Below are 15,885 nucleotides of genomic sequence, written 5' to 3' on the forward strand. Positions count from 1 at the left end.
TGGAATGCACTGGGATTATGTCCCTGTGTAGTGTGCAGGTTTCTTTTGGAATAATAATCTATTTGTCAAGGAGAATAATTTTCAGCCTACTCTACCTCTTATGTGGAATCAGGAGGCCTTGAAAGTGCATTTAGGCACAAGGAAGGAATGTGAACTGCAAAATGTTTAATCCTTTTGTATTTATTGTGACGTCAATTAGTACTTTTGCCTATCCATACAAGTATCTAACAAAATTGTGAATTTTTTTCAAAGAATGTGCTTAGAAAAAGAAAATAAAATTTTAAAAATCTTCACCCTTCGAGGTCTTTGTAAAATAAGTAAAAAATATCCATTTGTTTAGGTGTTTGGTCTAGATACTAATATCACACTAAATACTCATTTGACAAAAAGATGCAAAGTACAGTAGAAACACAGCGCCTGGAGCTAGACTGCAGTCGTTTTTATTGTACTGGCCTTCCTGTATTACCAAGGAGAGCCAATAATCTAGTCTAGTTTCATCTTCACATGGAGTCAACAGTGATGATCAAAACTTTTCAGTATCATTCAGCCTTCTATTTCTAAGAGCAGAAATGAAAAGGGATGAAAATTAATGTAGAGAAGGGCAGAAGACAGTAAAAGTGTCTGTCACTGAGTCAAATCAAAGATCCATCTTGCTTGATACTGTGTTCCTCACAGGGACAAAACTGCATAATCCTAGGGAAGAGTGTGAGGACCAAATAGATGTATGTGATATTTCTTCTAAGTACTTCACCAGTTTGCAAGTCAGGACATTCCTGAAGTGAAAGGTGTTTTTTTTCTAATGTGCTTAGTGAGTTTTTGCATGTATAACTTCCATTGATTTGTTTGTTTCCCTCTTGCACTCATGTAAACTTAACATGCACAACGTTCTTGATTTTGGGGAACTCACTGGAATATCTGTCTCAAACTGAAGTGCCACTGATAGGGATGGTGGCATATACAAAGTGAACAACAGGTCACCAGAACTAGACAGCATTCACCCAGGAGTCCTGAATGAGTACAAAGATGACATGGCTGAACAATTGAAAGTTATGTGTAACTGTTCTTTCAAAACTGTCTTGATACTTGTACACTTCAGGAACTGTATCATTTAAATCTTTCATGGAGACCTAAGGAACTGCATACTGGATGCCCACTACAAAAGCTATAATAAAGTGTAGCACTAGTGGAGGCATGGATAAGTATGATATACTGAGGAAGAGTCAATATGGCTTTTGTAAAAGAAATCCTATCTCAGAAACCTATTGGAATTCTTTGATGGTGTCAGGAAGCATAGAAATATGATGGATATAGTTTATCTGGGTTTTCAAAATGCAAGTTTTGTATTTTGCACCTCACCCCGCAAAGGGCTATTAAAAAGCTAAGCATAATTTTAATACAATTTTAATACATTGCATGATTAAAACCTTAGTTAACAGAGACTATGTCTTACAGTGGAATTTTGGGTGTTCTACAGAGATCTGTGTTATGTTCAAAGCTGTTCAGCATGTTCAGAAATTATCTTAAAAAGGAGAAAATTAGACTAATAATACTAAGTAATTCAGGATGTTAAAAACAAGGGATGGTTGAAGAATTGCTGAAGATTCTTACAAGACTGGATGTCTGGTCAACAAAATTACAAGTAGATTGAGTAAATGCAAAATGAATCATATAAGAAAAAGAATTCCCCTTTGATATATAAAATGACATGTTTTGAACTTACACTGGTCACTGATCTGCTAAAGTTCTGGTAACCCTTCATCAAGAAATATGAATGAAAAGTAACACATGCATAGGAGATTTTTGTGAACATGATTAGAGGCATGAAATGTAATGTAGGGGAGAAGATTAAAATATGTTGTCTATTTAGTTTACCATATGCTTTTTCCAGTCCTGTTTTGTTTTCTTATTATAAATGCATTAAGGTTGGGGCCAAATGAGAGAATGACCAATACCAGACAAGAATGGAAACTGTTTAAACAGTATTCATAAAATTACCATGTTACTTATTTACAACAAGAGGTTGTTTTCCTTCATTGCATTCAGCAGGAAGTTCCAGAATTTTAAGTTTCTGATTTTTTTTTTCTAATTAAATATTACTATATTAATTATAAGCTTATATTTATTTGCCAGCTTGTTAAAAAAAAAAAAAAAATCAGCAGTCTGAGGTTCAGGGATGTCTTCCCAAATGCAGTGAAAGCAAACAGCCGTATTATTTATAAGACTGAGCATTTTAATTTTATAAAAGTTGCCTGAAGTTGCAGATGTTTGGATGACTGACTGTGACCTTAACAGTATGACAAATATATTTCTGAGGAAATTAATGGGAAACATAGGGTCCTGTCACATATGGTCCAATTTAAGACCCAAACTTACTGCATTTTACACAGATGCACACACATGTTCCATTAACAGAATTCTAGAGCCTTGTGTACAATTTGAACTGCAATGAAATTAAACAAGAACTTGGAGTTTACCCTGATACAAAATTGAGAATTCTGATCACATATAATTTTTAAAGTACAGCAGACAGTCAATTAATCTACTCCAGCTTTTTATCAGCAGTATTTAAAGAAGGATTCTTCCTCCTTTCCTTAAATGTTTCAATTACAAAACAATATTACCACTGATTGTGCTGGTTTTGTGTGAGAAGAATCCTTTCCTTGCTTTCTTTGGAGGTTTATGGAGCTTTCCTGGTAGGTTTAGAAAATTGTATAGCTTTACTACATCACATTATAAATTTCATTTAAAGTGTTATACTTTGGGAAGTGTAGTAATCTCCTTTTTGCAATAATGTTATTTTCTTATGTTAACATGAAGGCTTTGCTACCCAGATAAAAACTGGATGTAAAACCTTTTTATTACTTGCAAGAAAATCTGCTGTCTGATATAACAGCAAATTAAATATCAGTAAGCAAAGTCACTATCAAATAAAAAAGATCAATTAATTGATTTTGTCAATTAATTGACAAGTACAATATCTTGTCAAGTATTTTGTCTAGTTTGGGAAAAACAGAACCTTTTATACTTCGCTGTTTGACTTGTCATCACAGATACAGCTGCCAGAATAAAACTGCATGAATGTGATATTCATAATGTAAATTATCTCACTCTTGAGCTAATGAAGCTTTAATGTTGCTAGACAAATGTGCCTTACCAGAGTACTTAGAAACTTTCCAGAAATAGCAGCAAATGACTGAGGAACCCTATGAACATTTTACGTTGAAACATTTTGCATTTCAGATCATGACTAGTGCCTGGAAGGGTATCAAAAAAGTAAAATCTAATTGATTTGAGCTGTAAAGAAAGGGGCTAGAAGGATAACTCCGACTAGAAGATTTTTGGTACTTTAAATATTGATGAAAATTCATTAGATAGAGTATAAAACAAACCTCCTTATTCTAAACCTACCTATTTGTGATGAATACTATAACATAGCATTACTGAAGTCTTTTTAAAGTTCTCTGAGAGAGAGAATGTCCTACCTTTTACTAGCATAAGTATGGTAATAAACATTAAAATAAAATAAAAAAAAATTACTCTTAATTAAGTACTTTCAGTAAGGATGCAGAACTTCCAATAATTAGCTTGATCTATCATTTCAGTGACAGTGCAAAGATTGCAAAAAAACCCCAACACCCAACCCAAAAAACACCTCCCCCTCCCCAAACCTCAAAACCAGACAAGTGAACTAGAAATAAATTTCTAAGTTTGAGATGAGCAAGAACCTACTGGGAATAAAGATCATTGCAATGGGTAGCAATTCCTCTAAGAGTTATTTAAAGTTTTCTGTCTCCAGCAAGGGTTTGCAACCCACTGTTTTCATACTGCCCTCCTAAGAAAACTGCAATTGCTGGCTGAGAGCACTTTCTTCCTAATTAGTTTTCCTCACAAACATAACTGTCAAAATAATTGAACTATTGAATTATTGAACTTGAGTCCATTCATTATGAGTACAAATAAAGTATTTAAATCAGCCTAGCAGTATCTGTCTGGTTTCCTCATTCTGCTGCAGGGCAAATCAATGTATAATCTCTGAAATTATGGAAAGGTACTGAAAAACTGTCAAGTGCTTTAGTGATGCCCTGTGTGACTGTCTATTTTAGTAAATTAAACAGAACCAGAGAACCTTCCCAGACACAAGAACTTGTGTGTTTGTGCAGTTAAATTGTTAAAAAGTCTCTAACATACTTCTTGAGCTTGCCAACTAGCACTGTCCCAAATAATTATCAAGCATGGCCAGGAGTTACTGTGGGCAAGCAACCATTCATAATAGGAAATTTGAATAATATCTCCCTGTTTGGGAGGATAAAGTATGTATTTAATAGTATGGATATAGGCCATTCCATGCTAGCTGGCTGCTTCACTGGCAGAAACTCGTCCCGAAAATGCTAAATGTATTAGCAAGCCTGCAAGCCCTGTATTCCAATGTCAGAGTGGATAGATAGCAGTGAAAGCAATCATCTGGATTTTAGCCAACATATCCAAATAGAGTAGGTAGCTTGGTTGAAGGCACCATAAATCTAGAGAATTTTCTGTGTGAAGAGGAAGGAACAATATGAAGAGCTTCGGTCATTAGCTCTGATAGTTAAGCAAACAAATACTTTCTGATTTCTTTCTAATGTGCTTTTGTTTTCAGGCAATCATGAGAGAAAACTATATAGAGACTACTAAATACTTGCTAAATCAAAACATGCTGTTACTGTTACTGATACTGATGTGTCTGTGAAGATGATTTTACATGACCAATGCAAATTGGTCTGTAAAACAGAATGACCTGGCTGGGGAACCCGTTCATTCTGTCATCGTTACCTAAGAAAGTATAAAGTTTATTTACACATTGAAGGAACGTTCCATATATTTCCCCTTTTCCAAATGTTTAATAATTTGAAGTTTTCTTTAATTACAAGAACTGAGTTTCTTATCTCCAGAACCGCTAAACATGTGTCCCATATTGACAAGACAGCTTAAGGGCATTCACTTTGAGAAGAGTATTGTATTGCTTAGGGACATAGTTTGTTGCTCTCAGAAGCTGAGCTAATAAGCTCTATGGGAAAAGAAGAGAAAATCTAAGAACATACGCATTTCTGAAAGATTAACATCTTATGAAAATAAGAAGATTGGGTTTGCAGGCAAATGTATTTAGACCGTTATAGATATCTGTGTAACAGCACAAACTTTGTTGACTGGAAAATTGATGATGCATGGTTTAGATGCTGCAGTTTGCAACAGTATCTGATATAACCACAAACTGTCTTGAAAAGCATCTGATGTGAAAAATGCCAGACAGAGTTTCATCTACAGAAAAAGCAGATTTGAGCTGTTTGATTTAAGAACAACTTGTAGTGGATGACTGCACACATAGACATCTTTTATGAACTGGAGAAATGTGATGTTTAGTGATTGACACAGACATTGACTCCGCTGTTGATTTTAACGTTATTTGTTCTTGTAAATCAACTATCTCGTTAGTTTCCTTCTTTTTCCATTCTTGTCTATATTATCTGTTTTTTTGACACATTGAGATAAAGAATTCTGCTTATTATAGCTGTAACAAATTTCAAAATGAGGACTTAAGTTTAGTTTTTTTGTACATTTATTACTTCATAGGACAAAAATAATTATTTAAAAGTAAAGTAGTAGACTATGTTAGAAAAAATGCTTGGGTAAAAAACCAGTTGAATATGTAAAACAACTTCTGTCAAACAGCAAATATCAAATAATGAAATTATTGAGATGGAATGTTATTGAAGATGTTCTTATGATGTCCAATTACTATTTAGCCCGAGGGCAAGAAATTTCTTGGATCTTCATAATGCAGTTTTCTTTGAGACAATTTGTGGTTTTGTACCCAGATTCCCCATGAAATGTCTTTCTGAAGCCTGGTCATATGGTTGATCTAAAGTATATTACATCCCTTACAAATTTTTTATGATACCAGACACAACAAAGCCAGGAAAAATATGTGCAAAACCTTCCTTAGTTGTTATCTTCAGTAATACACTGATGGATCCATATATATGCAAATTTTTATATGTATAATATTCTTGATGAATTACACAGGGGTTGCATTTCTAACAGTTAAAGAAAATAACATCATTCCTCTACCTACCAGCTGACTTGCGTATTCTTTCTCAGATTTCAGACTGAAGTTAATTATGATACTTTGGAAGTTAGAGATGGGCCAGCTAACTCTTCGCCATTAATTGGAGAATATCATGGAACACAAGCACCCCAGTTCCTTATCAGTACTGGAAATTATATGTACCTGCTGTTCACTACAGACAACAGTCGTTCCAGTGTTGGTTTCCTAATTCACTATGAGAGTAAGTCTGATATTTCTCTGGTAGACTTTTATTTAATTTCAAAAATAACAATTTGAAAATGAACAAATAAATGTGAATAAATAAACTTCAGTAATTATATTTGTATAAGAACAAATTGTTTACTCTATGCTGTATTGACAGATAATTCTGAAACCATTAATTAATTTTGGAAATTTTTTTCTTCATGAGTTCTTGTATGTTATTCAGAATACTGCATGAGTTACTTGCAGATGCTGATTTTCCCTGATTGTATTGGATCTAAATGTTGCTGTCATGTTTGGTAAGACAGTCTTTATTTATAATTTTGTGTTTCATTTTAAGTCCCCTGTCAGGTAAATGTCTTTTTTTCTGTTAAAAATTAAAACAGTAATAAAATATCTGCCCTACACATTCTTAAAGAGGAAGGTCTAATTATGAAATTATTTAGAACAATATTTGTATATTAGCTTCTTAACTGTTGAAAAATGTAATATCTCACACACATGGCACTAGTTTTTCACTGCTATTTCTGTAGGTAGCCTGATAAAATGTCAGAATTAGATTTGATTAGTGCACTTTAAACCTTGAAATTGGGTTAGCTCTAAGATGACAGAAGACTACTAAATTATCTTCATCTTCTTTTACATATATTTCCCATGCATAGAATATTAAAAAAAACAAAAGCGCCTTTTATAGGAAAGGCTGATATATTTCCATTTTTTAAAGTCATAACAAAAGCTAAACATTTTGTCTCACAGGTTATTTCTGAGCAGATTGAGTTCCTTGAATAAGGCATCTTTCTGTTTCAGTAGAATAACATTTAAATGGGGGGCTGATATTTTTTATTTAGAAATAAGTAAGAAGATGAAATGGAATTTTTAGAAAAAGTAAATAATTTTAAGTTCTCACTTTAAGGAGTGAGACTATTTTTTTGTGAATTATATTTTCCATTAAATAGTTATCTGACAATTGAAATTCAGTAGGTATTAACAAAAAGCTTAACATCCTTTCTTAGTTACAGACAGTGACTGCTGTTTCTCTTATGCTTTTATGTAATTGTGAATGACATTCAGCTGGCAGATTAAACTTTTAAATTTAAGCATCAACATAGAAGTGTCTAGAGACTGAAGCTTACATTTTGGGCAATGGAGATCTGGTCAGTGCAATCAATAGAGTCCAGGGAGCAATTCAGTAAACTCTGAAGTAAAATCGAGCTGTATTCTATTGCCTAAGCATGGAGAGAGTTATTTTAGGTACCATGCCACCTAGTTTCCAAGTACTGCACTAGAGATTTGAATGTTTCACAAGTACTTTGCAATGTCTTCCAGTTCTATAGAGACATCCTGGTTATGATAGGATGGCACTAGAAAAATATATTGATACAACAACATTTCTCTCCTTGTCACTTTGCTGAATAAGTTGTTCCCTAGTTTGCCCTGGCTGGGTTGATCAGATCTCTTCTGACTATGACAGGAGCTTAAAGACCAAACAAGCCTATAGACACATCTGTGGAAGCACCTTAAACTGAAATTGAATCTTGTCCTGAATGTCCACACTGTAGAAAGAAAAAAAAAAAAAAAAAAAAAAAAGCAATATAAATGGAGACTTTTTACCTGTCACCAACTGGAATGGGTACATCCATATTCACAGCATAAATTGTACAGAGAGAGCTTGCTAAACACTTTATACCTGTGTCAGTGCATTTGCTCCACAAGGCTCCTGAAGTCAGTCACAGCCTCACTCTTTGTATTGGTTTCTTCTCACACTAGGTTTCTTACAGAACAAAAGTTGTCTCCATGTTGCATTGTGTTGTACATGTTCATGTAACGCAACTGGAATTTGTTGCAGTCTCTCTTCTCATGCTAGTCAGCACAAGGAGTTCCTGAAGCATTTCTGTAGTGGGTATCATACATAAGTTCTTCCTTAATCCTTACCTCTGTATTGACAAATGTGCGCATGCCAGAGGGAAGATAGGTACAATAACCACTAACATGGAAGTACTAAGCAGAGGAAGTCAGTGTTTTCAAAGAACAAAACCAGATGGAAAGACCCAGTGGAGGTGCTGAGTAGTATGCCAGGAACAGGGGAGACCAAAATTATTTTGATTGCCCTTGAAGGCTTAACAATAGAAGTTGCTAGTGTTAAAGATATCACAACAGAACTTGTACTTGTTTCACATTTCTTACACTTGTAGAAGAAAAGGCAGTCAATGGTAAGTTTTAAGAACAGTTTCTGAATATTTTCTTTGGATATTCAAATAACCGTCTTATTTAGAAGTGTCCTAAAAATCTTCCAGTTACAACTATAACTTTGATGATAAATTAAATCACTGAACTGTGAAGCAGAAGGGTCTTAATTTTGCTTAAAATGAAAGCTCAGAATAAGCTATAGCAAGTTGCTACTGAGATGGCAGTAATATTCTATTAGGCTAAAATTCGCCTGTAATACAGCTTTAATAAAAATGTGAACCCTCAAAGGTGCTTCAGATGTGAAGGTAATTTGTTAATTACTTGCCTTAAATGTCTGTAATTCAACTTTTTGATGACACTTTTAACATAGTTAATGCAAGACAGTGTAGCTTAACTCTAATGCATCTAAGCAAAAAAAAAAAAACCAAACCACAAGTGCTTATAATATTCTTTAAGTAAAGCTACTGATAAAATATTCAATTTTATCAAGAATAATTCATCTATATCCTTTTCACCACCATGCCTTATACCTCACTTACATCTCCCTGATCTCTCAAGTTCCTTATTTATGTTTTTGGTGTTTTTCTGCACCTCCTTATTCTGTGAAGTAAATTGTGCAATCTTAGTCTATTTCTTAAACAAAACCAGATAGAAATATTTTATCCACAGATTTCGTTAGTGTAAAGCCACCTTTTATTAAGGTATTTTTGAAATTTATCTGTCCTTAAACAAGAAAACATTATTATTTTCAAAGAAAATTAAGCAATTCTTAAATCCAGATACTTTATTTAAAAGTCTGTGTTTATTTATGGATTTACATTCCCTTCTATACTAAAATTTATCTGAAAAATGGAACTGAGATCATATTTTAATTATGCATTGAGACACTGATCATCCCATATTACAACGTACATCAGTATATATTTAATAAATATTACAATTCTCTTACATAGTCAGGGAAAATTGTTTAAAGTCAAGGATAACCCATCTTTGTAAAAACTTTCCTTTTAGGTCATAGAAAATATCTAGCAAAATTAGTGTTGTGATTTTCCTTTAATGAAATGTTATCAGTAGTAAAAAAGATGAAGGTAATCCATTATTCAGTGTATAAAATCAGGTATTTGTTTAGATTTGGTTTTGCAAAAGAACTTTTTTAGGCCCACAAATATGCAGTCTTCATGGACTTGACAAAGTGTTGAGATCATTCAGACAGCCCACTATCGGTTTTAGCAATGATAACATAGAAACAAAATACTTCCTTGCACTTTTTCATTTGAAGAAAAAATAATCCTTGTGTATAGTCTGGATATGAAGAAAAGATTCATAAAATTTTCGTGGCAGGACACAGTCAATGGAAAAAGGTTTTGGAATATTGAGGAAGAACTTTTTGTTTCAGCAGTCGATTTTACTCTGACTAATAAGAACCAATAGCAAAGGCAGTTTTTATGAAAGTGCCCATGAAATAGTAGAGTTTATGATTCTTAAGAATTGAAACAATGAAGCAAGAATTTAAAGAATGAAGCAACACAATTGTGATAAAGTCAGTGGTTTTCAGATATCTAAACTACACCAAACTTGAGAAATTGGTAGGTGAATGTCCTTAGAAGTGAATTCTGAAAGGCATTTATAAAATAGATTATATCAAAGCTCAGTGGAAAGCTGTATTTTTTTCTTAGAGAAAGAAAAAATACTATCGATTTCTGTAGGTATTTAAAAATCCCTTTTAATGATGTGTAACCCAAAAGTTAACCATGTAAATATTGGTTATATTCAAACATTGCTATAGATGGCCATCAAAGCATAACAGATCTCTTAGGATAAAATCAGAAAATCTAAAGTATGTATTTAGTTACAGGAACAAGAGACGGAAAGATAGGAACAAAAATATCTATAAATATTTTCAAAATAAGAGAAAAAATAAAAATCATTACTTAATAAGAATTAGAGCAAACATCAACTGTCACAAGGAAGACTAAATGTTCTATTCCTGTTTTGTAACATTTGCAGAAAAGCTTAATTTTGACCATATATACTTAACACAATTAAGTGAACATTTACAAGGTAAGAATACAGCATATGGAAGGTGAGCACTGCACAATATTGAGATAATTAAATACATTTTATTCATCAGGGCCTGCTGAAATCCCTGTGCTGTACTTAAAGGCAAAGCAGAAGCAGTCTCCACTCCAGCAGTCTCCACTCCACTGACAATTATGTCTGAAAATTCAAAACTGTAGGGAAATTTCAAACAATTTCAGAAGGGCACACACCTTTCAAAGAAAGAAGGGAGGGGGATCAAGACATTAGTTTTATCTTCACTCTTTAAAGGTACTGGTTTCAAGATGATAAACAAGATGATAAGGAACAAATGATTTGTGTTTGATAAGAACAGATTATGTCAAACCAACCTAATTTCTCTCCTGACAGGTTAACTGGTTTTATAGATATGAGAATAGAAAGGGAAGGAAACAGTTCTGTGTTGACATTATAAGGCTTTTAGAAGTCTTCCTGAGAAAGTAATGAAGTTTGGTCTAGATGAAATTGTTACAGGTGCAACAAGCACTTCAGTGAGCACTGGAAAAGGTCTCCATCTAGGGGATACTAAAAATGCATCCAGACATAAATGCACCTGTGCAACCATCTCTAAGTGACCCTGTCACCTAGATTCTGTGATGTTGTTAACAACTTTGAAAACTTTTACACAAAGAGCAGTCAGCTATTAGTCCATTAAGTCAAATTTGTAGGGTTCCTACTGTGATCTGGCCTAGATTGAAATCTATCTGATATTTTTATTAACAATTTTGATGACGATATAAGAACACTCAAAAGTTTTGGGGATGATTCCAACCTACAATTATAGCAAGCACTATGGTGGAGAGGGTGGTCTATTTCTTTTAAAAAATTACTCAATTTTCAAAGCAAAGATAATTTACACTATTCTCCCTTAACTGTTAGAATAAGTCTACCTATATGATCAACTCTTTTATTAGGTAATTTTCTTTTCTTACGGCACAAAAAATTGCTTTTGTCATCTGCCTGATTGATGTTCCGGATGATTCTATACTGATGGCAAAGAATAGTACTCTAGCTTCAAGCTGAAACACTTCCATTGATCAAAACATTTTTGAGACTCATTGAATAATACATTAACTGCTCCAGAGCTAGCATGAATGAGTAACATAGTGGTTATGGCACACAGATGGATTTTGCTTTCTCTTTTCCTTACCGGACTTATTTTCTTCATCTGTTTTGTGCAATGAGCATTCTTTAGAAAACCTCTTAACAATCTTATGCTTTAATATTCCATTTTTCTAATGATTTTAACTATTTGATCTGTGAAAGGAAAAGGAGAGGTGTGAAATATATATGAGTATGTAGTATATAAAACTGTATAGCTGTTGTATGCTTCATGCATCACAGCAACAAATTAATTTCTTCTTTAGATATCTAATGGGATCTAATGATTAAATCAATTTCTAAAAATCACTTCTAAGCATTTGCAAAATATGCTTTTTAATAATCAATGAAGCATCTAATATAGCTAACGACAACAGGTTGATAAATGTTTGCTGAGATGTTTATATTCACAGAGTGAAGTTTTTGAGGATGACTCCATATTTTTCAATTATTCAGTGATATACAAAACCTTTTGTTTCTATGTTTGCTGTTTACTTTGTATTGTGCGTTATGTTCCTTTGAAAAGAGAATGAATAAATTGTAGGATAGAGTTATCTGCTTATCTAATTCCTGCTGCTACATGGAGTGAAGTGGAGGAACCATTTTTTGAGAGAGCTACTGGGCACACTCTTCTTGAGAAATATTACATTACATAGGGTGGGAGAGAAAAGACATGGCTTTCACATGTCTTTCACTGTAATATCGTATTTACTGAGCCAATTGTTATGAATAGTATTAGATCAACTCTTTCCAACCATGAGCCCAAACTTTATCACTGTAGTGCAGATTTTCTCATATATAGTTTAATATAGTCTTTTTTGTAGTCAGGACTCTTGGTACTGCCCATTATTAAGCTTGTGTCATGTTATCTCCTATTAAGAAAAAAACCCCAATCTTTGTTCCAAGAAACAAAGAAAAATTATTTCAGCTATGTTTCTATTGCTAAACCTTACATACTGAATATTTTCCCCTGGGAATGAAGCTCTGTTGCCTGAGCTGACTTTTATTTATACACCACCACTATTTAAGTCAGAAACTTGGAAGTTGATAGTGTTGCTAAAGCTTTTGGTCTCCATGTAAAAATCTGAAACAACATAGCCAAAGTAATCTAGAGTTATCATTTTAAAAAGAAACTGATGAGTTTACCTATTATATGTGACTCAGAATCCCAAAGCAGTTGATGTGTTGAGGCAGGGGTGGAAGGGTACCCTAAGAGCGCTACTGTGGACATCCATCTACTCTAACATATCTCAAAACATGAAGTATAATTTGTCTGAAAAAATTTATGTGTATCAAAGGTAAAATTTCATACACAATATTTATTTAGGGAACATACAGTGCAGAACATTATAGTCTTAAAAGGGTTCTTTGAGTCTATATTAAGCAGTTTAAGCCAGGTGAAGGGAATCTAAAAATGAACTCTGTCAGCTAACATGGTACATTTGCATTAAGAACATGCAGTCAAGTCTAGAAGAAACTTACTCATCCAGAATTTAGGTATGACAGGGATATCTCATGAAAACTAGATCACAAGATTTCAAATCTGAATTTTAACTGAGATATAAGAATAGCTGGAGGGTACAGGGAATTTCTCTGTGCAAGCTAGAGTCATTATTTATGATATTTTTGTTTATAGTCCTGCTTCCAACCCTCATATCTATAATTCTAAAACCTTCACTTTATGTCCTGATAAATAATTTTTTCCCTCCTACTTTGTTCTTAAGGTTGTGTGGTAGTCCTGGATAAATAAAACAGGGTAGAAGCAGTAAACTGAGAGTACAACTTCCACAGAAACAGTTATAGGCCTATATACAGTCATACATACATACACGCAACTGAGAGGGCCAGCACCTTCAGAATGTGTTCAGGGGGCTAAGGAGATAGGAAATGCTTAATGCCCTGCTATAGAGAATTTTGTGCTTTCAGCAGTTGGCTCTGAGGAAAGAACTTCTTTGGCAAAAAGTAGATTGGAAAGAGTCATGATAGAAATTCATGTCACGTGGGAGGAAGGACATAAAAAATTTGAAGACCTTAGAAGAATTAATCTTGCTCAAGGCTCTCACAGCATCTATGAGTGATGGCATCACCCATATGAAATCATGCCAACTTACAGTGTTTTTTCTAATCGAGCACCAAAATACTGAAATTAATGTGAAAATACTTAAGTAAATGCAATGGATGCCAGAGCTTTGAGGAAGATATGTCTAGATTTTATCCCAAATCCGCAGGTTTTTGTGTTGCAAAAAAAGCCTGTACAGGCTCCTCTGAGTCTCCCGTTTCTCTGAGGCTTGACTGTTTTACTACCCCCTGTTTTCAGCCAGCTTCTAGTTTTTCAGTTTACTGCAGGATTCATGCTGGCTCTATCCTTCATACTCTTATCTTTTTACCTGACACAGTCAGTATCTTCAAGATTTTCTTCTGGACAGGCTCAGTTTCTCATAGAAGAAGAAACAATGTCCCATCCCTCCCAAACCTGAAGAGGTTCTACCTCAGTCATTCGTGTTTCCTGGCACATGACACAGTGTATCAGGTTTTGGAGGCAAGATTTTGGTTACAGGGGAGCAGCAGGGGTGGCCTTTGTGAAGAGAGTCAGGGACTGCACCGTGCTGGACACAGCTGGTTCCAGCTGGCTCCAACCAACCCACCGCAGGATCCAGCCCATCAGCCAAGTTGGTGGCACTTCTGTGATAACATATTTAAGGTCAAAATGCTGCATAGGTGCATGAGAATTGAGGAGAAGAAAGTGTGAGAAACAATCTTACAAATGCCAAGATCAGAGAAGAAGGAGGTGCTCCAGGCAGATATTCCCCAGCAGCCAATGGAAAAGATCACAGTGGAGCACATAGCCACACTGCAGCCCATGGTGGGCCCCATGTCAGAGCAGGTGGATATTCCCTGAAGGAAGCATCAGCCTGTACAGGCCCATGCAGGAACAGGTTTATCCTGAAGGACTACAGCCTGTGGGAAGGACCCATATGACAGCAGGGGAAAAGTGTGAGGAGGAAGGAGCAGCAGAGAGAAGCTGCTATGGACTGACCACAATGCCATTGACCATCCCTGCCACACTGCTTGGGGAGGATTGGGGAGGTAGAGAAGTTGTGAATGGAGGAGTGAAGTTGAGCCTGGGAAAAAGGGGGTTGTGGTGGGTTGACCCTGGCTGAACACCAGGTGCTCACCAAACTGCTCTATCACTCCCCCTCATCAGATGGACAGGGGAGAGAAGATATAACAAAAGACTCATGGGTTGAGATAAGGACAGGGAGAGATCACTCACCAATTACCATCAAGGGCAAAACAGACTTTATTTCAGGAAAATTAATTTAATTTATTGACAATTAAAATCAGAGTAGGGTAATGAGAAAATAAAACAAAATCTTAAAACACCTTCCCTCCACCACTCCCTTCTTACCAGGCTCAACACTACTCCCAATTTTTTCTACCTCCTCCCCCTGAGAGACACAGAACAATGGGGAATGAGGGTTGCAGTCAGTTCATCACTCTTGTTTCTTCTGCTCCTTCCTCCTCAGGGGAAGGACTCCTCACACTCTTCCCTTGCTCCAGCATGGGGTCCCTCCCATGGGAGGCAGTCCTGCATGAACTCCTCCAACATCAGTACTTCCCACAAGCTGCAGTTCTTCACAAACTGCTCCAGCATGGGTCATCTCCTCAGGGGGCAGTCCTTCAGGAACAGACTGCCCCAGCATAGGTCCCCCATGGAGCCACAAATCCTGCCAGAAAACCTGCTCCAGTGCGGGCTCCTCTCTCCACAGGGCCACAGGTCCTGTTAGGAGTCTGCTCCAGTGTGGGCTTCCGACAGGGTCACAGCCTCCTTCAGGCATCCACCTGCTCCAGTGTGGGATCCTCCATGGGCTGCAGGTGGAGATCTGCTCCACCGTTAACCTCCATGTGTTATGTAGGGGGACAGCCTGCCTCACCATAGTCTTCACCATGGGCTGCAGGGGAATCCACTCTGGCATGCCTAGAGCACCTCCTCCCCCTCCTTCTTCACTGACCTTGGTGTCTGCAGAGTTGTTGCTCTCACATATTATCACTCCTCTCTTTGGCTGCAGCTTCCCTTGCACAGTTTTTTTCCTCTTAAATATATTATCACAGAGGTGCTACCACCATCACTGATGGGCTCGGCCTTGGCCAGCAGTGGGTCCATCTTGGAGATGACTGACATTGGCTCTATTGGACATGGAGGAAATTTCTAGCAG

The 15,885-nt window shown here is 35.7% G+C and overlaps 1 protein-coding gene across 1 annotated transcript in view; it reads left to right on the forward strand.

Moving 5' to 3' along the window:
- CSMD1 (CUB and Sushi multiple domains 1) overlaps positions 1 to 15,885 on the forward strand; it is a 1,278,503-nt gene that overhangs the window by 947,450 nt on the left and 315,168 nt on the right. Inside the window, exon 17 of the mRNA XM_074819927.1 lies at positions 6,136 to 6,323. Within this exon, the coding sequence (XP_074676028.1) occupies positions 6,136 to 6,323 (188 nt within the window). The remainder of the gene's footprint in view (positions 1 to 6,135; positions 6,324 to 15,885) is intronic.

The sequence above is a fragment of the Strix aluco genome, chromosome 3 (genome assembly GCF_031877795.1).
Source record: "Strix aluco isolate bStrAlu1 chromosome 3, bStrAlu1.hap1, whole genome shotgun sequence".
Taxonomy (NCBI): domain Eukaryota; kingdom Metazoa; phylum Chordata; class Aves; order Strigiformes; family Strigidae; genus Strix; species Strix aluco.